Consider the following 24,837-nt stretch of genomic DNA (forward strand, 5'->3'; position numbering starts at 1 on the left):
GTTTTGATTTGCATTTCTTTTATGGCTAGAGGGGTTGAACATTTCTTTATGTGTCTATTGGCCATTCTTATGTCCTCTTCAGAGAAGTTTCTCTTTAAGTCTTTAGCCCACTTATAAAAATGGCAATACTTCCCAAGGCTATCTACAAATTCAGTGTGATACCTATCAATATTCCAATCTCATTCTTCAAGGAAATATAAGAGGCAATCCCAAAATTCATATGGAACAATTAAAGACCCCGAATAGCAAAACACTCCTCAACAGAAAGAACACTGCTGGAGAAATATCAATACCAAATTTCAAACTCTACTACAAAGCCATAGTAATTAAAACAGGTTGGTACTGCCACAAGCACAGACCTCAGGACCAGTAGAATAGAATTGAAAACCCAGAAATGAACCCACAGACCGATAGCCACCTAATCTTCGATAAGGGAGCTAAAAAATAGAATGGAAGAGAGACAGCCTCTTCAGTAAAAGGTGCTGGCAAAATTGGTTAATCACCTGTAGAAAACTAAAGCTAAATCCTTATATATCACCCTGCACCAGAATCAACTCCAAATGAATCAAAGACCTCAGAATCAAAGCAAACACTCTGAAAACATTACAGGATGGAATAGGAGAAACCCTAGGTCTCCTTGGCACAGGCTGAAATTTTCTTAATAGAGACCCAGAAACACAACAAATCAAAGGAAAGGTTGGACAAATGGGATTGCATGAAGCTGCAGAGCTTCTGCATGGCAAAGGACATAGCTAGAAAGATCAATAGAAAGCCCACAGATTGGGAAAAGATCTTCGCTAGCCATACAATGGACAAGGGTCTCATATCTAAAATATACCTGGAACTCAAAAAATTAAATCTCCAACAACAAATCCTCAAAAAAATGACTTTGAATTTTTTTAAGTTAATTCTGAGGACAATGTGAAACATGGAACAAAGACTCCAGACTATGAATATGCTACTTGCAGAACATTGTACCCATCCTGGAAGAAACAATTTGTCTCAGATTACGTTGATGGCAATAATGGAAGAGAAATAGGAAAATTTCTAATATTTAAGAAGTAGTGTTGAGTGATGTTGGTGACACATGGATATGAGGTGAAAGAAGGATGTAGAAAGATTGCTTCCTGGAATTCTGTCTTAGGTAATCAGCAGGATAAGGAGTTCATCACTGAGATAATAAAAATCAGAGAAAGATCATTTTCGTTTTCTTTAAATGAGTCTTCCTATGTGGTCCAGTTTATCCCCAAATTTACTATCCTTCTACCTTGCAAGGAGTATACCACCAAACTCAGATAGAATATGATCTTTTGAAGAGAAATATTTATACAGACCCAACCTTGTTTTATATGTAAAATAACATAGTAAAATGTCTAGCCATGCTGTATGGCAAAGATTCAGAGTATCTACTGGATGCAATTAACTGTATGAAGAATTAAACCCAGTAGAAAGACAAACTAAATTACCAACCAAAATATTATAACTGCATAACTCCTATGAGAAGATTATATGGCACAAAATATAAAGCACACAATTCTGGAGATGAACAGAATATGATGAATCAGAATCCTTAGAAGGGTGGTAGGAAATCCAAATACAGAGACATGGATTTGATCTAACCTATGACCATTTAGAGGAACTTCAAAGAATGCATTTCTTGAGAAGGAGATAGTAGCTTCCAGAATGGCACAAATGTCATATAAAGTAATTTCGTGAAGGAGTTGATGGGAGTTATTTGAGCAGAGAAGCAAGGTTATTAGATTTAGAAACTAGAGCATTTACTGTAACATCAAGAGAGAAAGATGCTCACAGTTGATGCTCTCTCAGGTGATGTGAGCATGACCTATGACAGGAATATGGAATAGATGAGGAGGCTTTTGAAGAAATAAGAAATGGAAAAACCCAAAATTACTTGAATACCATAGGAAATCTGAGTAATTTCCATGTTTCTGGCATGGACAATTGTGGCTACCATTTAGACTAGGAATACAAAAAGGACAGAAGTCTTATAGAGATAATATATAAGTCTTATAGAGATAATACATTGCCTTTAGGAAAATATAGTGCATGTGATTTGCAAAGTCAATTGGAGACTAAATATGGGTATACATCTAGCAACTAGATTTGGATTATGAATGCTGAATAATGTACAGATTGATAAGAAAAAGATCCCAAGTAGCTGAAAAAGTATAAGCAAAGGAGAATGAGAAAGAATGACCGAAGGCAACATAAGAAGAGAGGAGAAACAGGAAAAGAAACACCCCTGTTTTCACTATATTTGATGTTGGTATAATTTGGGCAGGGGAAGGAAAAAAAACCAAATTGTTTAAATAGGGATACAGATTGACCCATTGGAATAATGAGATGTACAAGATGCTATGTCGAAAAATGAGCTTTACAACTTCGGGTGGGAGGAGTGTAGTCATAGAGATGGGAGGGCAGGGATGGTAGGGGAAAAACAAAGGAAGAGGCAACAATGCTTGATAAGAAATGTACTCATTACCTTGCTCGTGTAACTGCAACCCCTCTGTACAGTATTTTCACAATTAAAAAAAAGAAAAAAATTCCAAAGGTCTATACTGTTTTCTTTTAAAATCCTGCACTGCTTTTGAAGTGTTTTCTAAAATGCTATTGATATAAACATTCTCTGCCACATTTTATCAGTTTATCTCTGATTTCTCTTTTGCACATAAATTCAATTAATCTTTACATGTAATGACCTACTTTTGACAAGGAATCCAGGTTTATAGTGTCTGAATTTTATGGCATCAATAAAATCTTAAAAATATATTGGAAGTGACAGCTCTATAAAAATTTCTCCTTACATTACAGTTTATATGTCCTTGTACTCTGTGTATCATACTTCCTCAGAATTTCTTTTATATTTTCTTCTTTCTTTATAGCTATTTTTCACATATGTGGGCTCTTTTCCATAGAAAAGGAATTCACAATTTTTAATTTTAAATTTGCCCTCTTTCCTGCATTCTTTGCATATATTTAAATATAGCATAAATTTTCCAACACCTTGTATGCCTCTAGATATTAATAGAATTGTATTAACAAAAATGAATCAAATGCCATTGCTTTTTAAATACAAAGATCTTTGTCCTTTAAGTATTTAAAGTATATCTGCCTATTATAGTGCTGGTGTCATTAGGCTAGATATTATTATATATCTAATTCCTTAACTTTATTCTCTGTTTAAAAAATTTTATTACATATCAGTGTTGAAAGGGGCAGGATGTCACAACTCACACTAATTATGGGTATGCAAAGGGTTACCCTCAATAATGGCAGATCACATGCAGTCATGTGGTCCAATCTCAACCAGTCAAATATTCTTGGCTCAGCACATTGAATCTGAAGTGACTCATCTAAAGAAGCAGAGGGCTAGAGATGTTCTCAGGTTTCCCATGGCTCTGATCCAGTAGTAGTGTCAATTATGTTTGTATGTGTCAGAGTAAGAAATACTCTGTATAAAATTTGCACCAAATCTGGTCCTTTTAGAAGAATTTAAATGCAGAGCCAGAGAGAAGGGAAAGGGAGGAAGGGTGGGAAGGAGAGAAGGAAAGAGGATGAAAGAAAGAGGGAAAGAAGAGAGGGAGAGAGATTTGTGCCAAAAACAAACAAACAAATAAAAAAATAAACTGAGCACCATGGCAAGTAGTAGCTGAGGTTGGTTGCCAAGCAAGGGTTAAGAGCTCTCTTGGCTAAGTTGTTTTAAAAGGGAGAAGACTTGCTCTAACCTATGACATTAGTGGTAATTTAACTGCTGAACTTTCCTTGACTAGCCTTTTCTGAACCTGATTTTCTAGATTTCATTTTCATTCCATGATGCACAAAACACTGGTCTAATACATTTCCTCTGGCATAGGAAACAAGAGTGTAGCAGATTCTGTTAGAACTGCATGTTCATGTGCTCACTGATCTGCCTTAACTGCTGAATTCCTAAGCACTAGCAGTGTTCCTCCTGCAATAGTGTGCAAATTAGACTAAGGGACCCCTGACTCTCTCCTCTGTTCTTAGTGATCTGGCCACTTTAAGCCTTTCAATACAAACTTATGAAGAATACAGAATATAATTCCACATTAGTTTCTTTTGGACAAGGAACCAACATGGACCAGGGAGGATATAGACATAATTCAACATGCTTAAAGGTCAAGTAAATTCTCTTTGGCCATCATAGGCCATTCTTTGGAATTCTTAGATTTAACACAAAATAAACTGAGCCCCATACTAGGGGCCCACATACTAAGCACCCATTTCTCCTGAAACAAAGGGTTAATCATTCTTCACCATCTTGCTTTGGTGGGCATGGAATCAAATTAATCCATTAATAAATCCTTTCTTTCAATTCACATACTCCTACTTTCTATGCCAGCTTGCCGCCACTTGGCTGGCTTTGATACCCAATGAGTTTACTTATCTAGGTGCCCATACTAGTATGCATAATAGAGAAAATAATGGTTTCTTCCTACAAGGTTTTGTGATGATTAAATGAGTATCACACACACACACACACACACACACACACACACACACACACACACGTACACACACACATGATCCTTCATGATAGAGTTTTGCTCATAGAAATTCTACAGAAAGGTTTCTCACTGCTATTTTCATCATTCTTATCAAAAAGCATGGTAGAAAGTTTCCATTCTTTGAAGAGAAACCTAGGGAATGTTGTTCTGAAATCACAGCAGCTGTACAGAACTGGATTTGACACTAGAAACCATTTGGGGCCTTGTTACTGCCCCTGATCCTGGAGGACAGGCTAACTTAGTGAGGTTTCTGGAGGCCAAGTCCTGGTGATTATTCAAGACAGAGTTGACTGTGTAGACAGAAAATCATTATTACACATTATAGTGCTGCTAGCACTTTTAAAGGGCATTCAGCTCAACCACTTCACAGGGAACACCATGAAGACCACAGAGTCTCAGGCTGCCATTGTTTTTTAACCTGTGGGCTGAGGAGATGTTAATACAGTTCCATGACAATGGATCACATGGTCTAACAAGGTTACACAATCTTGACAACAATCATTTAAACAGATTATTTCATTACAGGACCTCTCAACACTTCAAAATCCAAGTTTGTTAGGTGGTTTTTCTAAGAAGAATATGGCAGGCTATTTTTTATATTTTCTAAACTTGTCTTTACCTAAAAATATTTCTTCCTTCTTTGAGTGGTAGGATGTCATGTCCCAGACCTGTTGGGAACATTTTAGGACACATGTTGGGAAATCAGATTTGGAATAAAATTCTAACGGGACTTCCAAGACTGGCTCAATTTAAATACAGTCAACCAGTTGTGGCAGAAAAGTAAGGACAAAAGTAGGCTTTACAACCTTTCTTTGATTTGTTGTGTTTCCGGGTCTCTATTCAGAAAATTTCGGCCTGCGCCAAGGAGACCTAGGGTTTCTCCTATTCCATCCTGTAGTGTTTTCAGAGTGTCTGCTTTGACTTCGAGGTCTTTGATCCATTTGGAGTTGATTCTGGTGCAGGGTGATATATAAGGATCTAGCTTTAGTTTTCTACAAGTAGTTAACCAATTTTGCCAGCACCATTTACTGAAGAGGCTGTCTTTCTTCCATTCTATTGTTTTAGCTCCCTTATGGAAGATTAGGCGGCTATAGGTCTGTAGGTTCATTTCTGGGTTTTCAATTCTATTCCATTGGTCCTGAGGTCTGTTCTTGTGCCAGTACCAAGCTGTTTTGATTACTATGGCTTTATAGTAGAGTTTGAAATTTGGTATTGATATTCCTCCAGCAGTGTTCTTTCTGTTGAGGAGTGTTTTTGCTATTCGGGGTCTTTTATTGTTCCATATGAATTTTTGGATTGCCTCTTCTATTTCCTTGAAGAATGAGGTTGGAATTTTGATAGGTATCGCGTTGAATTTGTAGATAGCCTTGGGAAATATTGCCATTTTCACAATGTTAATCTTTCCAATCCAGGAGCATGGGAGGTTTTGCCATTTTCTAAGTTCTATTTACCATAGCTAAGATATGGAACCAATCCAGATGCCCCTCAGTAGATGAATGGATCAAGAAAATGTGGTATATATACACAATGGAATTCTATGCCTCCATCAGAAAGAATGACATTGCCCCATTTGTTAGGAAATGGAAAGACTTGAAAAAAATTTTATTAAGTGAAGTAAGCCAGGCCCAAAGAAACATAGGTCCCATGGTTTCCCTTATTTGCAATATCTAGTATATGTATGAGTCAAGCGGAAAAGGTCAGATAATGTGATGTTAGGAAAATGAACCCTTAGACATGTATTTTAAAGTTTTTTCTTTCATGCATTTGTTTCTAATGCATTTATAAGATTATCTCTTTGTTGCTTTGTATGTCCCTTCCACACAGTATAAACCCTGCTTTTACTATATTTGATGTCAGTATAACTTGTGGAGGAGATGGGGAAAAACAAGTCGTTTAAGGATACAGGTGTACCTGTTGCAACAATGAGAAGTACAAGTTGTCATGTCGAAAACGAGCTTTACAACGTTAGAGCGGGGGGGGGGAATGGGTGTGTGTGTGTGTGTGGAAGGATTGGGACTGGGGGAAGGGGGGAGGGTGGGAAGGGATGTGAAGGGTAAACAAAGGAGGAGGCTGCAATGCTTGATAAGAAATGTACGCATTATCCTGCCCATTTAATTGTAACCCCTCTGTACAGTATGCTCACAAAAAAAAAATAAAATAAAATAAAAAGTAGGCTTTACAATGTAGGAAGTGTTTGTTCCAAAGCATAAACTTCATATCAAATAAAGACTGGAAGCAATTCCAATATTGAAAACTTATGACCAGAGGGACTTTCTACAATTTATTTAACATCTTGCAGCTTCAGGTTTCTTTTCTGTAAAAACATTTAACCTAACTAAAGCAAAGAGGTGAAAATTAGACATAGTGTATAAAAATCTGGTATTGCTCTTTATGTTTTGATAATATAATCATTATCAGTATCCCTTTTAGAACAACACTTTCTTTTTTGTATATGTTTTTATTGTAAAAATACTGTACAGAGGGGTTACAATTACCTGAGTAAGGTAATGAGTATATTTCCTATCGAGAAAAGAACAGCTCTTTCAAGAAAGCTCTTAGCCTTCATTTGGCAACCCTGGCAACTACTTACCAGGGTGCTTGGTTTATTATTTTGGCCAACATAACTATTCAGAACAGTTTAAAAATATCAGGCCACAATCTTTTCTCTCTATGTATATTGTTTGTCCTTGTTCCACTTCTTTAAGTCATTAAAATAAGTCTCATTCTGTTGTTGTACAGCTCAACAGCCATTTAAATATAGCCCTCTAAATAAAGATACAACATAAATTCATGGCAAATCCTAGAAAATGTGTAAATGATCTCTTTATAAACTTCTGGACAAACAATGATGGATCACTCTAGGCCACTGTGGCTCCCCACTCATGTCTTGTATTCAAGCACCATATTCCTGCTCTGGCTGTCTTCCACGTTAAAATACATCTGTAGAACATTTTGGATGCTGTTGTTGCAAAGAAGGGCAGATTTTGTTTCTGTATTGTTTGGCAGGGACACTGGAATGGGTTAGTTGGCATGAAGGGGATTAGTGGTAAATTACTGCTCTACAAACTGAATCCACACTAATTTAGGCATGGTATGCCAATATTGGTTATTTCTCAAGGAATGCCATTGCCCAACTATCCCAACATCTTCTTATATACCCTGCTATCCAGCTATGCAGTTACATCTGCTTATAATCCATACTCTAGATTCTAATACTGTCTTGATATATCCATGTATTACCACCTTTGACAAGTCTTGATCAATATTCTGTTAGTTTGAGGTAGGTGTAACACCACCTTCATTCATTGTTAGGAAAGACTCCCTACTTTTCTATATGATTTCTAGCTGTATTACTGTTTACTAAAAATAGAACTCATTAGGATGCATTTTTCATTACTTAAAGCGTTATACAAAATTTAAATGAAACATGGAAAGCAAAAGTACATTTCAAGTAATTTAAAAACAATAGTGATAAATATAACCAGTGTTGTGAAACAATTAAACTTCTTGAGTCCAACTCTATTATAAGAAATTACAGCCAGGCGTAGGTGGCTCATGCCTGTAATCCTAGGTACTTAGAAGGCTGACCTCTGAGGATCACAGTTTGAAGCCAGCTGGGACAGAAATGTCTGTGAGACTCTTATTGCCAATGAACTCCTCAGAAAAAGCCAGTACTGCTGTGGCTCAAGTGGTAGAATGCTAGTTTTAAGCACAACAAGGCTCAGAGACAGCACCCAGGCTCTGAGTTAAAGCCCAAAAGAAAACAAGAAAAAGGAAAAAAAAAAAGAAAGAGAAATTATAGGAAAAAGAAATTATAGGAGTCTACTGAAAAGCAGGTGGGGTTAGTCTCCAATTGTCTATAATAAAACTAAACCAACAATAATTGTATGAGTAGCAGAAATAGAAATCAGGAAACAAAAAGAACACAGGGAATCTGACTAGCTGACATTAGAAGGCAAACTAACTGAGGATTCTTTAGAAATGAAGTAAAATTTACCCGAATGATCACAAACAAGACCATACTAAAGCTACCAGCACAACTATGTTTATTGCAGCATTATTTACCATAGCTAAGATATGGAACCAATCCAGATGCTCCAGATGAATGAATCAAGAAAATGTGGTATGGGACCTATGTTTCTTTGGGCCTGGCAATATCTAGTATATGTCTGAGTCAAAAAGAAAAGGTCAGATAAGTTGATGTTAGAGAAATGAACCCTAAGATACGTATTCAAATTTTTTTTCTTTCATGCGATTGTTTCTAACACATTTATAAGATTATTTCTTTTTTGCTTTGTATGTCCATCCCCCACAGTATAACCCCTGCTTTCACTGTATTTGATGTCGGTATAATTTGTGGAAGGGAAGGGGAAAAACAAGTCGTTTAAATAGGGATACAGGTGGGCCCACTGCAACAATGAGATGTACAAGTCTTATGTCGAAAACGAACTTTACAACTTTGGTGCGGGGCGGGGACGGGGGTGTGGGGGGAATTGGTTGGGGGGTCGGGGAGAGGATAGGATGGGAAGGGGAAACAAAGGAGGAGGCTACAATGCTTGATAAGAAATGTACTCATTATCTCGCCCATGTAATTGTAACCCCTCTGTGCAGTATTTTCACGATAAAAAAAAAAAGAAAATGTGGTATATATACACAATGGACTTCTATGCCTCTATCAGAAAGAATGACATTGCCCCATTTGTTAGGAAATGGAGAGACTTGGAAAAAAATATATTAAGTGAAGTAAGCTAGGCCCAAAGAAACATAAGTCCCATGGTTTCCCTTATTTGCAATTACTAGTATATGTCTGAGACAAGCAGAAAAGGTTAGATAAAATGATGTTAAGCGAAATGAACCCCAAGATAAGGACACAAATGTTTTTTTTTAATTCCTTGCTATTGCTTCTAACATATTTATAAGGTACCATGTGATTTTTTTTGTTGCTTTGCATGTCCCTCTCCCATGGTATAACCCCTGTTTTTACTATATTTGATGTTGGTACAATTTGTGGTGGGGAAGGGAAAAAACAAATTGTTTAAACAGGGATATAGGTTGACCCAATACAACAATGAGATGTACAAGATGCTATGTCGAAAAACGAACTTTACTATTTAGGTTGGGTGGGGGTAGTTGGGGGGGGGGAGGAGGGGAGGAGAGTGTTGTTGTGGAGATGGGAGGGAGGGGATGGTAGGGGAAAAACAAAGGAGGAGACAATGCTTGATAAGAAATGTACTCATTACCTTGCTCATGTAACTGTAACCCCTCCTCTGTACAGTATTTTCACAATAAAATACTTATTTTAAAAAATATAAAATTAAAAAGTAAAGAATGAAGTTCTTCTGTTAGTTCAAGAGTCTTAGATACTCTGACAAAGATATTTTTTTAATCATCCCACAAGCCCCTAATCATTACTAAAAAAGCCTGCCTAGATAAAGGAATGGGAATTTGACAATTAAGGAATAAGAGGGGAAATGGCATATTTTTAGAGCTATAAGGAAAACAGTACAATTGATGGAATGATGAAGAAATCCAGCTAAAATATCAATTGAAATATTTAGTCTCACTCGCTCAAACTTCAGGTAAAAGTAAGTATATATGATCCATTCACCATAAGAGAAGATCCCAAAATGCCACTTGGTTTATTGAGTACAATAAAAATCATGGAGCCTCAGGATAAATTTTATCAGTTTCTGATTATGAAACAATCAAAACTGTATAAGCTTTGTTTGAACAAAATACCCAGGAGCAAGCTTGTCTCCATGACAGTATTGTTTCTTATTCAGAACAGTGAAATTATATCAGTTAAATTTCCTGGTTATTCAACAACAACCACTGTCTTGTGGGTACATTTGTAAATATATTTCCCATTATTTCTGTTGCTGTTTCCTATAGCTATACAAGATAGGAAAAAAAGGGGGATTGAAATATATGACCTAGAACAAGAAGTAAGACTAACTGGAGGATAATATGCAGCTTACATTACGCTAATAGAGGAAGCTTCCTGGGATATAAAGTGGAAAGGTAGTAGAATGCACACAGGATATAGAAGAAAGCAAAGAATAAACACAGGAAGAATAACGGAAATAAATAACACCAGTAAGAGTTTGAGAGAAACAAAATTGTTAAAAGGTCAGTAAAAATAAAAATCTTCTCAATTGTGAGCAAATGAAGCCATAAGAGGAACTAAATGTTAAAAAGGCAAACTATCAGAAAGAAATTTCTTTTTTTTTAAATTTAATTTAATTTTATTTGTGAACATATTGTAAAGAGGAGTTACAATTACATGGGCAGGATAATGCATACATTTCTTACCAAGCATTGCAGCCTCCTCCTTTATTTACCCTTCACATCCCTTCCCAGCTTCCCCCCTCCCCCCCAATCACCCCCCCACCGACATTGTAAAGCTTGTTTTCAACATGACAACTTGTACTTCTCATTGTTGCAACAGGTCCACCTGTATCCTTAAACGACTTGTTTTTCCCCATCTCCTCCACAAGTTATACTGACATCAAATATAGTAAAAGCAGGGGTTATACTGTGGGGGAGGGACAACAAAGCAACAAAGAAATAATCTTAAAAATGCGTTAGAAACACATGCATGAAAGAAAAAAACGTTAAAATACATATCTAAGGGTTCATTTTCCTAACATCACATTATCTGTCCTTTTCCGCTTGACTCATACATATACTAGATATTGCAAATAAGGGAAACCATGTGACCTATGTTTCTTTGGGCCTGGAAATTTCTAAAGAAAGAAAGGATTAAAATGAAAGTAATTGCAAATGCAGAGCAATTAACATGAATGAACAAAATTTCTGAATGAAAAATGTTGGTCATAAAGCAAATGTATATTGAATTTTTGCTTATTATGTTTTACATATTAAGATATGTATCTGCCACAAATGTGTATTTGGATTTTTTTGTGAAAATAAACTAAGATAGTCACATATTGTTTCCTTTCAATTGCAAATATAAGCCTGGAAGAGAGTTACCTGCAGTTATGTAAATATTCACCCTGCAGAAGTGTATCTCAGAACATGAAAAAAAACCCACTGTTGTACAGAATAAGTGAATTTGTAAATTTGCATTTTGTTAATACATTTTAGTTTCAACAATTTGGTAATATACGAGTAGTTTGATAGATACATTTTAAATACCTAGTATGCAAATTAGTTGCTTGGCAAATATACCACATACAAGGTTTCTGCCTAAATAAAAAATAGTGGCAAACATTTCTGGGACCTCAGAAAATGTAGTTTCTCACTTCATTATAATTGGAAATTACCTAGTCATTTTTCTTAAGCATATTTGTATATGCTTGGAATGTCCTAGGCATATCAAAACATTGGGTTTTTATTTGCACTTGTGATTGAATTTGTAAATTAATTATTGTGACAATAAAATGTTACTCTGAATTTAAATGTATATATGTAAAATAAATGACTTCTTGACAGAAAATGGTTAAGATGTTTGGCTAAGGAAAGCATCCCATTTACCTGAAATTCTCAGGGGATGTCATACTCAAGTTAAATGAATATTCGACCCTTTTCACTGCAGGTAGAGAATGACAGGAGGTGCACTTTTGGACAAGATGTTTAGTTAAGAGTTTCTTAGACTAAAGACTTGACTCAAATTAATAACTTTAAAGGGTGAAAAGACAATGTAAATTATTTAAAATAAGAGTAGTCTAGAAAAAATAAATAATAAATCTAAAACCTTAAGTAAGTAGAAATGCACATACTCATACTGTGTTTGAGAAACAGAAAGGCCAGGGAAGTGGTGTTGTGGCTCAAGCGGCAGAGCACTTGCCTTGAGCTGAAGAGCACAGGGACAGCGCCCGAGCCCAGAGTTCAAGCCCCACGACCGACAAAAAAAAAAAGAAAATGTGAGAAACAGAAAGACCAATGTAAATTAAAGGTGAATACAGAATAAATAAACCTTTTGATTTTGTTATAATTAGTAACTAGTGCTTTCTACTAGTCTCTAAAAATTCACCTTAGTAAAGTCTTCAAGACTTCCCTTAATGGAAATTCTGATACAGTTATATGCTGGCTAATTGATCCTAATTTTATCTGTTTCCCACATGTAGATACAGAACATCACAGATCTAAGAGAACTACTTATTATTCTTGAAAGGGTGGCAGCTTCTGAAAATTTCATTTTAATGTAGTGCTATGATCTGCCATAATAGCTAGAACTTCCAAGCCCTGGACCAAGGTAAATTTTCATATGATATGAATCTTGTATGACTCCATGCTTAATTTCCAAGACAGGAAGAAAGATTTTCTTTTGAACTATCACATAATAATTTTTAATCAAACCACTCAGTGTGCCTGTTGACTTTGCATCATGATAAATGGTGGACTAAAAGTTGCATGTGCACAACCTGAATAAAATTTTCCTTTGCAGAAGAGTGCACAAACTCATGCATATCTACTGTACCTGTTGGAGACTTAGATCGAATGGGCTCTATAGCTGTTTGCTTAGCAAAACAAGTCAGAATTTTGCTTTTTGCCCATTTTTGAGAGTGTTTCTTCCCTTTGCGAAAAGTAGATATGATGTCAACTTCATTCTAGTCCCCTCTGTCCCTCATCTCAGAAGCATAGAAGACATAATCAAAGAATAACTCAGAAAGTTTTCTATTTAGAATTTAAAATTCAGATACAAAAGTTATCTATGTATAAGAAGATGTTAGATATAACTTTCATGTTACTGATAGGTGGAATCTGGCTCTGAAAACCATTGACGCACTGAGAATGGCCAGGGCAAATAAAATCTTTTATTTCAGGAAGGTATGAGGTCAAATCTAAGATTTAACATTCAAGAGCCATTGGTGATCACTCTAATTTACTGCTATAAATCAATTCATCAAGATTCTCCAGGTGACTCTTATAGAGGAATAAACTGAATGTCTTTGAAAGTCATAGAATTGTCAGATTCAGTAAATATTCACACATATATACATATCATTTTTTAAAAAAATATTATCAATATCCCTACCCATTTTTGTCAATACATGAAAACAAATTAGAGGGCTAGAAAATATCCAATCAACAAAGGCAAATAGGTTCTGTTTGTAAAAGTAGCCAGAGAAATAGATGTAAAATTTAACGTTGGGGTCATTTTTTTCTTCCCACTCAGTGAGGGGCAGAATTTTTTCCAACTAAATTCTCAATGTATTTTAGATAAAACTAACTGAGAAAATCATCATAATCAAAGACATGAGCTTGAGGAAAAATATTAAATTGTGAACATCACAGCTCCTGAACAGTAGATTTAATCTAATATTATTATAGAATATAAGACAATCAAACACATGATTACTATGTCCATGAATACTGGCACCATTTCAGCAGTGTGCCCTCTACAAGGCTGTTCCTGATCCTTTCAGCTTTAACTGAATGGAAGCTAATAAAACAAGCAAACTAATGAACTGAAGAAAGCTAAAAAGCTAAAAAATTAAATGCCTGTTGCAGGTGACAGAAAAATCATTTTGATGTTCATGTTTAAATACTGCTTATATGTAAGTTACATGATGAAAATAAGTTAATTACTGCTTGGACTTCGTTTTAGACTCCTTTGGGAGAAAATAAATATTAAGAAATTTACATTGCATATTTTGTGAAAGCTACGTTTACAAAAGTCCTACACCAAAAAGAGAGCGACAGAATTTTGTCACATGTTAATTCACAGTGACACTTCTAGACTTAGCACATTACAGAGGAGCAGAGCAGCATGAAAAAGTATACTATCTGTCAATGAATCTGAATATAAATTGAATCACTTACCAAAACCCAAACAAACAACTGGTGTTATAAGATCCCCAAGGGGAGCGAGTTCACAATAAGTACTTTTCCCTACAGATCCAATAAACATTTTTTTGGGTTTTCTGTGAATGCTCCATGCCTTCAAAATTTACACTCAACCATATCCTGAAATCTTCGAGAATAGGAAGATCATCTCCCCTCAAAAGAATAAGAAGCAAGTATCAAGAGAAAAAAGTATTATGAGCTGAGCACATAAGAACAGCTAGACCATTTAAACTGCAAACTCCAAGAAAATAGTGCTGTTATGGGGGTTATTACTTACATAATAAATTTTTCTTATGACAGGTTATAAGGAAAAAGGGAAATGAAATTTTATCTCATTTTAGTCTCTTGGAATGACAAAAATCTTATCAATTTAAGCATTGATCGGTCCTTTAGGAAATACATTTTAGTGGGTTAGAATTCTGGACTGATAGGAAAATAGTTTTTCAAAAACCTATCTATGGTGTCAGTAATGATTTTTTTTATTGAATAGCTCTGTATCATTCAGTTCTGGCTTGATTGAGAGGAGATATTCAAAGTCTCAATAATAAGTGCATTGAGGTTAAGTTAAAAAGACCTAAGATTAATTTTAGTCAGCTAAATCAAACATAATTGCAAAAAATTTGTTAAATCTCTTATTATAGAAATGCTTGGATTACTTTCCTAGAAAATTAGTTGTAATATTTAAATTTCTATAAGATTCAGACAGTATATATAATATATATAAGTATAAAGTATAAAATACATATAAAGTATATATACTCCTTTATATATAAATATGAGATATTTGAATTTGAAGCTCAAAGTCTGAATTTGAATTTCAAAGTTCTATTATGGAGATCACTTAAGAAATGAGGCATGTAGTAGTAGGTGTGGTTTAAGTCCATGAATATGTTAGAATCTGTGACTAAGAAAAATCACAGCATTCAGGTGAAGGTAAATAACATATTTGCACTCTATTATGTTGAAATGCCCTAATAAAGCTGGGTGCTGGTGGCTCATGCCTGTAATCCTAGCTACTCAGGAGGCTGAGATCTGAGGATCTCGGTTCAAAGACAGCCTGGGCATGAAAGTCTGTGAAACACTTATCTCCAATAAACCGCCACAAAACCGGAAGTGGTGCTGTAGCTCAAGTGGTAGAGTGCTAGCCTTGAGCTGAAGAGCTGAGGGACAGCGCCCAGGCCTAGAGTTCAAGATCCGTGTGCGACCAAAAAAAAAAAAAAAAGCCCTAATAACCAGTTGATCTTAAATTTGGGAATTTCACAAATGAATTTATGTCCATTAAAAGAAAACATTTAAGGTTAGAATCAATGATGTCTTATATAATCTGAAAAGAATCTCTTATTTGAAAAGCACAAAGACAAAAAAAATGGTAGTGGATATAACAATAGAAACACTCCTTCAGAACATGACTGGATAATCTCAATATGGAAATTAAGTGAAGTCAGCCCAGGCACAGCTCAGGGGCTCTGTAGTTAAATGATGCTGACATTCAGAACATAGGCTGAGACAGAAAAATGGTTTCAGTGGTAATGGAAATCATGACTGTCATATTCCAAGCAACTTGAGGAGGGAGGCTAAGTAGGATTCAGTCTTCTATCAGTCTCAGACAGTTCTCAAATGCTGTCTTCTTCCAGGACTTCATTGTTAGCATGCCAGAATTGGCCAGGTGTTGGTAGCTCATGCTTGTAATCCTAGCTACTTAGGAGGCTGGGATCTGATGATCATGTTTGAAGCCAGCTGGGCAAGAAAGTCTATGAGACTATTATCTCCAAATAAACAACAACAACAACACAAACCAAAACCTGAAAATGGAGCTGTGGCTCAAGTGGTAGCGTGCTAGCTTTGAGTAACAAAGCTTAGGCACAAAGCCAAAGCCTTGAGTGTAACCCCCAGGCATAAAAAGAATTCCAGAATTACTCATTTAATTCTACCTCTTAGTGTCTCAACACTAACTGTATGTGATCTCAATTCCAAATGAATGATCTGCATTCTTTCAAAGTACTCTGATGTTTTGTGTTTTATATGAAGTCTATATCTTCTGTCTTAATAGGAAGGTCCATAGCAATAGCATTTTTTATGTACTTTATGTTAGGCTTGCAACTGTGCTTTGCTATATTAGTCAATACTAGATCATTATTAGCTTTATTAGTAATGCAGTCTATAAAGCAAAGTTTAAATCTGAGTGAATATGAAAGGTGAGGATGAAAAATGGGTCCCTTTACCAACATACCTAAAAGTCAGTATCACAATCAAAGCTTCTCATGCAAGTCTATTCAAAGCAGTTCATAGTAAACTTCAATGAACCATTCAGATGAGCAGGTTAGAGGTAAAATAAAGACTAAGAATCAAGTAAAATTCTGCTATGGGGGGTATGTACATACCCATATTGTTAAGGTTTTCTTTTCAGGCTCTAATATAAATGACAGAATTGCTTTTTACCTCAAATTTCCTGAGACAGAATTACAATTTATGAGAATCAATTTGATTTTTAAACATTGAAATAATGGAAAAATTCCTATCTATCTACAAAAAGATTAAAGTTAGAATGATTGACAAGGAAACAAAATGGGTGAATAAGATAAAGGCCTAAAAGTGTGCACTTTTCCTCACAAATATTCAATAGGTGGATATTCTCTATTCTAAAATCAAGTGGTGGGAGGAGAACACAGACACAATAGAAATTGGTTTTCTCATTGATAAGAGGCTGAAGAGATCTTTTATAAAGGATTCCTCTGATCTGTGCTAAGGGGAAAAAAAAGAACCAGTCCTCAATATTCCTAGCAGGAAATGTACTGTGTGGGAAGCACTTAAGACAGGCAAGAAGAAACAAGAGGTCTTTAAAAAATGTTTATGCTTTTTCATTGTTTATTGAAATGCAACATTTGCATTGGTAGTCTGGCTTTTCTGGTTTCCAGACTAGATTTGTGGAGGACCTTCCTGTTGTAGGAACCCTTGCGTGGTTACAAAAGGTCTGCAATCTTAATGCTGACACTAATGCAATTCCTTCTTATTTTCTTCGGTGTGTTCACAGAAGACAAAAAACGCAAAGGGCTCTAAAGAACTGAGAACATATGAGAAAGCATAAACAAGGAAATACAGGAAGCAAGGGCACAGGCCCAGGGCACAAAAGGGCTTTTGCTAAAGAAACCACACAAGAACTTGACATTGTAAAAACCTGCATAGAAAGGTCTTCAGGTCTCACTTTGTCTAGTTAAGTAGTACATGATTGTTACTTTATGTATTCTGAGACAACCAACAGCAAAAGGGAGCCCGTGAATTTCCTTGACAAACACTATGTGACGTAGTAGTAGCTCTGTCTAGAGCCTATGACCCATTCTGCTGGGTGCAGTGGTTTTATTAGAAGACAAATTTTACTGGCTCTTTAGCTGAAGATCCCAGGATCTGAGATTGTTCTTAGGTGTTCATCCTGGTGATTATGTGATCAGAGGAAAGAGATTGGTCTTTATCCATACTTACATTGCATTTTTACAATAATGCTATTGATGCCCTTGACAAAGTTGCTTGAGAAAACAAGTTTTACTAGTTGATAATTAGCTCTCTTTTCTCTAGGGCAACTACCAAATTAGCATAAAAATGTACTGAAAATGTCTACAGAAGACTTGGAGTTATTTACCCTGGTTCACAAAGCTTAGTTATGTTTGGATGTTTTGGGGATATTTTCCTCAAAAGTTATTTGAAACCTAACATTTAATCTAGGATATATTTTTAAATATTGCTATTGTTTTTCATGATATTTATTTAATCATAAGAATGTTGGAAACTAAGCATGAACATTTGGCTTACTATTTTCAGCTTACAACTAGTCTAAATCTTTATTTTATGAACAAAAAGAAGTCACATCATTCATCGTGTTGCTTTTGCAGTGATTATGTATGTTGACAGTACTTTTTCTCCATGTAAGTATGATATGTAAATAAGGTCATTAATGTAATACATTTCTATTTGCAGGCATACAAACTAAAGGCTCTTACTAATGTCACAGAGCCCACAGGAATATTCTGTAAAATTCATTAATATTTTACTCTTACTTGATATAAATATTTTTGTAACTTGTATAGACAAGGTTTTCCACATATAAAGGGAGCTTCTTTATTTAATATGTTTTAAATTGATCTCTCTTATCTTTTACACCTGACAATATAAAGAAAATATAGCACTAATGCATAAAAACATTTCCTAGATAATTTGGCTCTTTCCTGAAATGTGGCAATAGTAATTAAAATACTTCGGGAAATGTCTCAGGCTAAACGGCCTTATGAATATCCAACAATGGAAGAGCATTTAATGTTTCTAATAACCTCAAAGCACTGAGTACTTGAATAACTACAGACCACAAGAAAATGAAAGAGGAAGTGGAGTGTCAAACCATTGGTGTGGAGGGCAGTTTATTTGATGGTAAATGGCAGAATTCAGATACAGGTGAGCTAAACAGTCACACAAGCTGTAATAATTCTTTTTATTCACTATTAGTTGTCATTCAGTAAAGCTAGATCATCTTTGGACTTGATAGCAACATACTTACATATAGTTACATATCCAGAACTCTTGACATGGGAATAAAAAAAATTTCCACTTTGAAAAAAATAAATTATGCTGGGAAGGTGGCTCAGTGGTAGAGCGCTTGCCTTGCATGCCTGAGGCCCTGGGTTTGATTCCTCAGCACCACATAAGCAAAAAGAAAAAAGCTGGAAGTGGCACTGTGGCTCAAGTAGTAGAGCGCTAGCCTTGAGCTGAAGAGCTGAGAGACAGTGCCCAGGCCCAGAGTTCAGGCCCCATGACTGGACCAAAAAATAAAATAAATAATAAATAAATAAATAAATAAATATTAAAAAAATAAAATATTCCAAAATTTCATTGTATTGTATTATATTTATTAGACATAAACTATATGCATATAAATGTTACCCAAATGCACCAATGGATCAGACAAACATTATTATTTCTATTTTCCAATGCTAGGACTTTATAATATTTTACAACTAATACTATGAAGATTCAGCTACATTACTTAGTACTATACTGGGTAAGTAATAAAGTCAGATATGGAAATGTGTTACAATATTCCTTCCATGGAATATTTTTTTAAATGCATATATATTTTTTTCTTAGCCTTAAGTAGTTTCACAAAGGGGTTACAAATCAACATGTCAGTTTGTGAGCATAATCTATCTTGATATTGAATATCACTCCTTTCATCATTCTCCTCTCTCACTCCTCAAATTGGAAATAAAATTATTTAGTTCAGTGCTTGGGTTTCCTTCCTTGTGTATATTTGATCGACTCTGGTAATCTGAGGAAATTTGCTATCGAAGTACAATTTTGAAATTCACCTACATATCCAATTTTCCTAACTAATCATTTTGCATGGAAAGCCAGTCAACGTCAGTGAGGTGCAGTAACCTGAGAAACCACACTGATTCTGACAAGACTGAACACTAGCCCTGCCCTCCTGTAAAAGTCAGCCAAAGACATTTTATATAGAAGATCACAACGAACACAGCTTAGTCTCAGGGGACAATCACAAAGATTATCTACCTATCAATCAACCCATCTCTCTATCTATTTTAGCATTTTAAAAATATATTAATTCAAATGTGTTTTCACTTTTTTTTCTAAAACTATACACAACAGCACACTGTAAAACCCCTTTCCTGATATGCTTCAATCAAATGAAAAAAATATAATGGAAAGCAACAGGAAGCCCATTTTCAAGGAAGTTGTGCTTACCTTCATAAGTCCCACTTTCTAGGAGAGCACCACTTTTCTCCAATTCCATAAAATCTTCAACTGTGATGAAAATGTAGTCCACTCCAGGGACCTCGCCCTCCTTATGTGGCCTTGTGGTGCCTGGAAAAGGAGAATTTGAAACAAAAGTAAAGACTCTAAGTGATTTGTTGCTGAACTTTAGAAATACCACCATACTTCTGAATATTCAATAACACTTGTTTGGACACCCTGTGAGTTTGACAAATTGCATTTGTCCTTCTGTTTGTTTGGCAACAGAAAATAACAGAGGGTAAAGATGAAAGTAAACATACAAAAAATTTTTTTTCAAGATTATACAAAGTTCACTGCCATGGAATGTGGCTGCATAGATTTTTCAGGGAGAACTGCAGACTATTGTACCATATGAAGAGGTGGATTGAACAGTGGGCCAGGAGTCTGCAGGCTCAGGCATTTACATATTTCACACTGATGAATGGACCTCTATTGTTTTGCAGACTGCTGTGCTATGACATAAAATACAATGGAAAGTAGAAATCTGAGCAAAATGTCAAGTTATCTTTATATGTTCATAAAGTGCTTTCTTGTGTGGGGATAAGCTGTTGATTTTTATTTATTAATTTTGCACCAAAATTAATTTGCATTGAATTTAAAGAGTCACAAAGTCTTCAGGTAAGTTCACTTGGAACTAGGAAATAATTAAAATGGCATTAGTAAGATAAGATTGGTAATACAGTATCTAATTTCAGAAATTGAAATATTCTTTATTCCATTGTACAGGTTTTTCAATACTTCCCCTCCATGGCCTTCATTTCTTCTTTGTCATAGCCTCTAATTGTGATGGAGTGTATGGAGACAGTCTCTCAGAGGTTACAACATGGCCCAGGGGTCCTGCTTCTTTGATCCCAAATAGAAAAACTGAAGCTACTGAAGGCCAAGCTGACAAGACCACCTGGTTCACAGCCACTGACCGCATCCAATCCTCCTGGGACACACAGCTTCTCTCCTGAGGTCTAGCTTACATTGTGAGAGCAGAAACAAATGTTTGCAAGGTTATCTATGCCCTAAGCATTTTCCTCTTTCTATATCAATTCCACAGGGCATACTAATGGTCAGACTGGAATTTACATGATGCTTACATGCAAATAAGAATATTAAAATATACAAAGAGGCCAGGCACTGGTGGCTCATGCCTGTAATCCTAGATACTCAGAAAGCAGGTTCAAAGCCAGCCCAAGCAGGAAAGTCCATAAGCTTCTTATCTCCAATTAGACACCAGAAAACTGGAAGTGGAGCTGTGGCTCAATATGGTAGAGTACTAGCCTTGAGCAAAAGAGCTCAGGGATAGCACCCAGGCCCTGAGTTCAAGCCCCATGGATGACAAATAAAATAAAGTAAAATAAAAATACAGACAGCGAGAGCGAGAGAGCGAGAGAGAAAGAGAACAGAGAAAGTGATATCATTGTAGATACTAGTTTTTTCAATCACCCAGATTGTGTATATATATAACAATAAATATTTAGAATTCTTAGATACATGTTTACTTTTCTTTTGGTAGTACTGGGTCTTAAACTCAGGGTATTAGAGCTGGAGACCTGCCCCCAATCCTTATTTGGTTTAGGTTGTTTTGCAGATAGAGTCCTACTTTTGACCTCACTGTCCTTGGACCATGAGCCTCCTGTCTATGCCTCCTTCAGAGCTGAGAATTCAAGATCTGACACTGTTAACTCTTTGAATTTAAAATCTTCATCAACTAAGTCATGAAAGTAGCTAGGTAATTCCTTTATCTTTTGATGTATTAGGATGAAATTCAAACTGCAAATGAAAAGCACAAACGAATGTCAGATTGCACAATGTGCTAAGGAATTGATTTGGCATAGAAAATAAATAACTATTGATATTGGTTTTTAAAGATTTGAAAGCCTCCTCCTTTGGGGGGGTACAAAACAGTATTTTTCAATTGTCATGCTTAATGACTTTCCTTGAAATCTGTTATTTCATTTGGTTTAACTAAGCATTTAAGCATTTTCTGTCGTATTTCCTACTGCTTTTATGTTACAAAATATAAACCTCCTACACCTAATGCACATAATGTTGTCAGATTAATGTTGTTATGAGAACTTTAGCTTTCAATAGCTTGACTTTTATGTGCTTAACTCTTGTGAATTAAAAGGGCATTAACATGGTTTTTGGCAATCAATTTGCTTTTCTGTTTATTTTGAACACATTCTAATCATGAAGGGAAATCACAAAACAAAGATTCCACTTTCCATTCTAATTTATCTACATGTTCCAGAAGTTCCATGCTTTCATTAATTAACTGCTTCTGATGCAGCAGGCTATGCATTCTTAGGATAAAGCAAGCACAGGATGGCATGCTTGAGGATGATTTGCAAGGCTATTGACTTATTTGGAGTAATTTGCCTATTTAAAATGATTGCAAAGGTACTTGTGTTTGGGCTCTTTTGGTTTGTTGAGTGTTTTCCCATCTCTATCCTGTACTCCTGGCCTTTGTGATTTCTTGCTTCTGTGATGTATCCATGTCATCTGTCTCCCTTTTCCTCACTATGGAGTAGAGAAGTTCTCCTCAACTCTACTACTCAATGCAGAAGCTGCAATCTGTATCTTCATATGAATCCCTTGCTCTCTTCTATTTCTTTTCTTTTTTTCTATGATCTCCAACTCCTCTATCTCTCCTTTACTCTTTCCTCTTCCCTAACTCTGGTAGAAAATAAAATTGTACAAAATTTCAGTCCTATTGCTGCAAGACATACAGTACATATTTGTCCTTTTCAAGATTCTATGTGACTATCATTTTTCTTTTTTTTTTTAATTGTGAAAATACCGTACAGAGGGGTTACAATTACATGGGCAAGGTAATGAGTACATTTCTGATCAAGCATTGTTGCCTCCTCCTTTTTTTCCCCTTACCATCCATTCCCATCTCCCCCTTCAGCCTCCCCCTGCACCAAATTTGTAAAGTTTGTTTTTTGACATAATGTCTTGTACATCTCATTGTTGCAATGGATCCACCTGAATCCCTATTTAAACAATTTGTCTTTTCCCTTCCCCTCCCCAAATTGTACCAACATCAAATACAGTGAAAACAGGGGTTATACCGAGGGGGAGGGACATACGAAGCAACAAAAAAATAGCATTATTTATCATAGCTAAGATATGGAACCAACCCAGATGCCCCTCAGTAGATGACTGGATCAAGAAAATGTGGTATATATACACAATGGAATTCTATGCCTCCATCAGAAAGAATGACATTGCCCCATTTGTTAGGAAATGGAAAGACTTGAAAAAAATTTTATTAAGTGAAGTAAGCCAGGCCCAAAGAAACATAGGTCTCATGGCTTCCTTATTTGCAATAACTAGTATATGTCTGAGACAGCAGAAAAGGTCAGATAAGTTGATGTTAGGCGAAATGAACCCCATTGGCGAAATGAACCCCATTTTCCCACAATAATACTTCCTCATCCACATCACTTCCTCCTTCTTTCCTTCCCTCATTCTTCCAGTAGAACACACGTGAGTAGATGGCAACCTAGGATTTACATTTGTGCTACTATGTAAATGAATCTTGTAGTACACTGACGGCTTTTCTTTCTTGTTGATTACTCCACATTTTTCATATCTAATTTTCCATTATGAACCATTCATTCAACAAATGAACACTCTCCTTGTTAGGTAAATCTCCTCTTGTAATACACAAATATATTAGTATTTCAGCAAATACATCTCACTAACAAAACTGCTGAAGGCTTCCATCCTGCCCCAGTCTGGGCTCACATCCTCACAGCTGCCACCAGCCTGAAGATTCCCTTCACCCCTGCTGTGTGCTGTATGTAGCTCTTCTTTCCCAGATCCCATGCCTATTTTTGTGGTCTCCACCCTCATATTGGCAAAGCACATCTGTCAGAAGCTTCCTGTCATAGGTAGCATGGAAACGACGTTGTTGTGAGATTTTGCATGCCTAAAAATGTCTTTATTCCACCCTCACAGGTGGCAAATCTGACAGCATTTCGGGGAAATATCGTGATGAAAACCTATTTCTCCTTCTTGATCCTCTGTTAGTTTTGTCACCATTCTTCCAGTCATGCTGGCTGGAGACTTTCCATCTCCCAGCTCCTATTCCAAGTCACTGTGGAATTCTGCAACTCACAATGTCCCCTTTCCATTCTACCCCCGCCCTCTTTCTCTGTCTCCCCCTCTCTCTTTTTCTCTCTCTCTCCTTTCTTTCCTCTCTTCTTTTTTCTTTCTGCTTTCTGATGCAGGTGCTTCCTTCCTGGACCAGGTGGTGGCCTTATTCTTGGTATGCTGGCCTTCTACCCTTAGTTATCATGAAATTTTTACACTAGCCCTGAAACAGGATGTTAGTCACAGTCCTTTTATAGCAGCTTATTTACTTTGTATCTGGTCAAGAAAGTTGGCTGGAAAAGGCTGATGAAAAGATTAAGAGCTAAAGAGAATCAGAAAAAGCCCAGATCCTATCGATTACAATAGAAGATGACTCTACCATTAAATTGTATGCTGCTGTAGATAAGAGGGTGTCCTGTGAAATCAAACTGCCTGTCTTATTAGAGCTCTGTCACTTGATATCAGTATTACATGGAGCATGGTCTTTCCCTTATGAACTCCAGTTTTTTAATCTATGAAGTGAGAATGCTGTAAGTTGCATCTGAAGTGTTGATGTAAGGAACAAATTAAGTAATCCCTTTAAAAT

General features: G+C 36.0%; 1 protein-coding gene across 4 annotated transcripts in view; it reads right to left on the minus strand.

Annotated features, from left to right (window-relative positions):
* Positions 1–24,837, minus strand: part of Magi2 (membrane associated guanylate kinase, WW and PDZ domain containing 2) — a 1,319,799-nt gene that overhangs the window by 565,604 nt on the left and 729,358 nt on the right. For all 4 annotated transcript variants that reach the window (XM_069996345.1, XM_069996344.1, XM_069996347.1 and 1 more), the window contains exon 3: positions 20,109–20,228. In XM_069996345.1, the coding sequence (XP_069852446.1) occupies positions 20,109–20,228 (120 nt within the window). The remainder of the gene's footprint in view (positions 1–20,108; positions 20,229–24,837) is intronic.

This window comes from Dipodomys merriami, unplaced genomic scaffold (genome assembly GCF_024711535.1).
Source record: "Dipodomys merriami isolate MVZ:Mamm:240054 unplaced genomic scaffold, mDipMer1.0.p SCAF_5, whole genome shotgun sequence".
NCBI classification, from domain to species: domain Eukaryota; kingdom Metazoa; phylum Chordata; class Mammalia; order Rodentia; family Heteromyidae; genus Dipodomys; species Dipodomys merriami.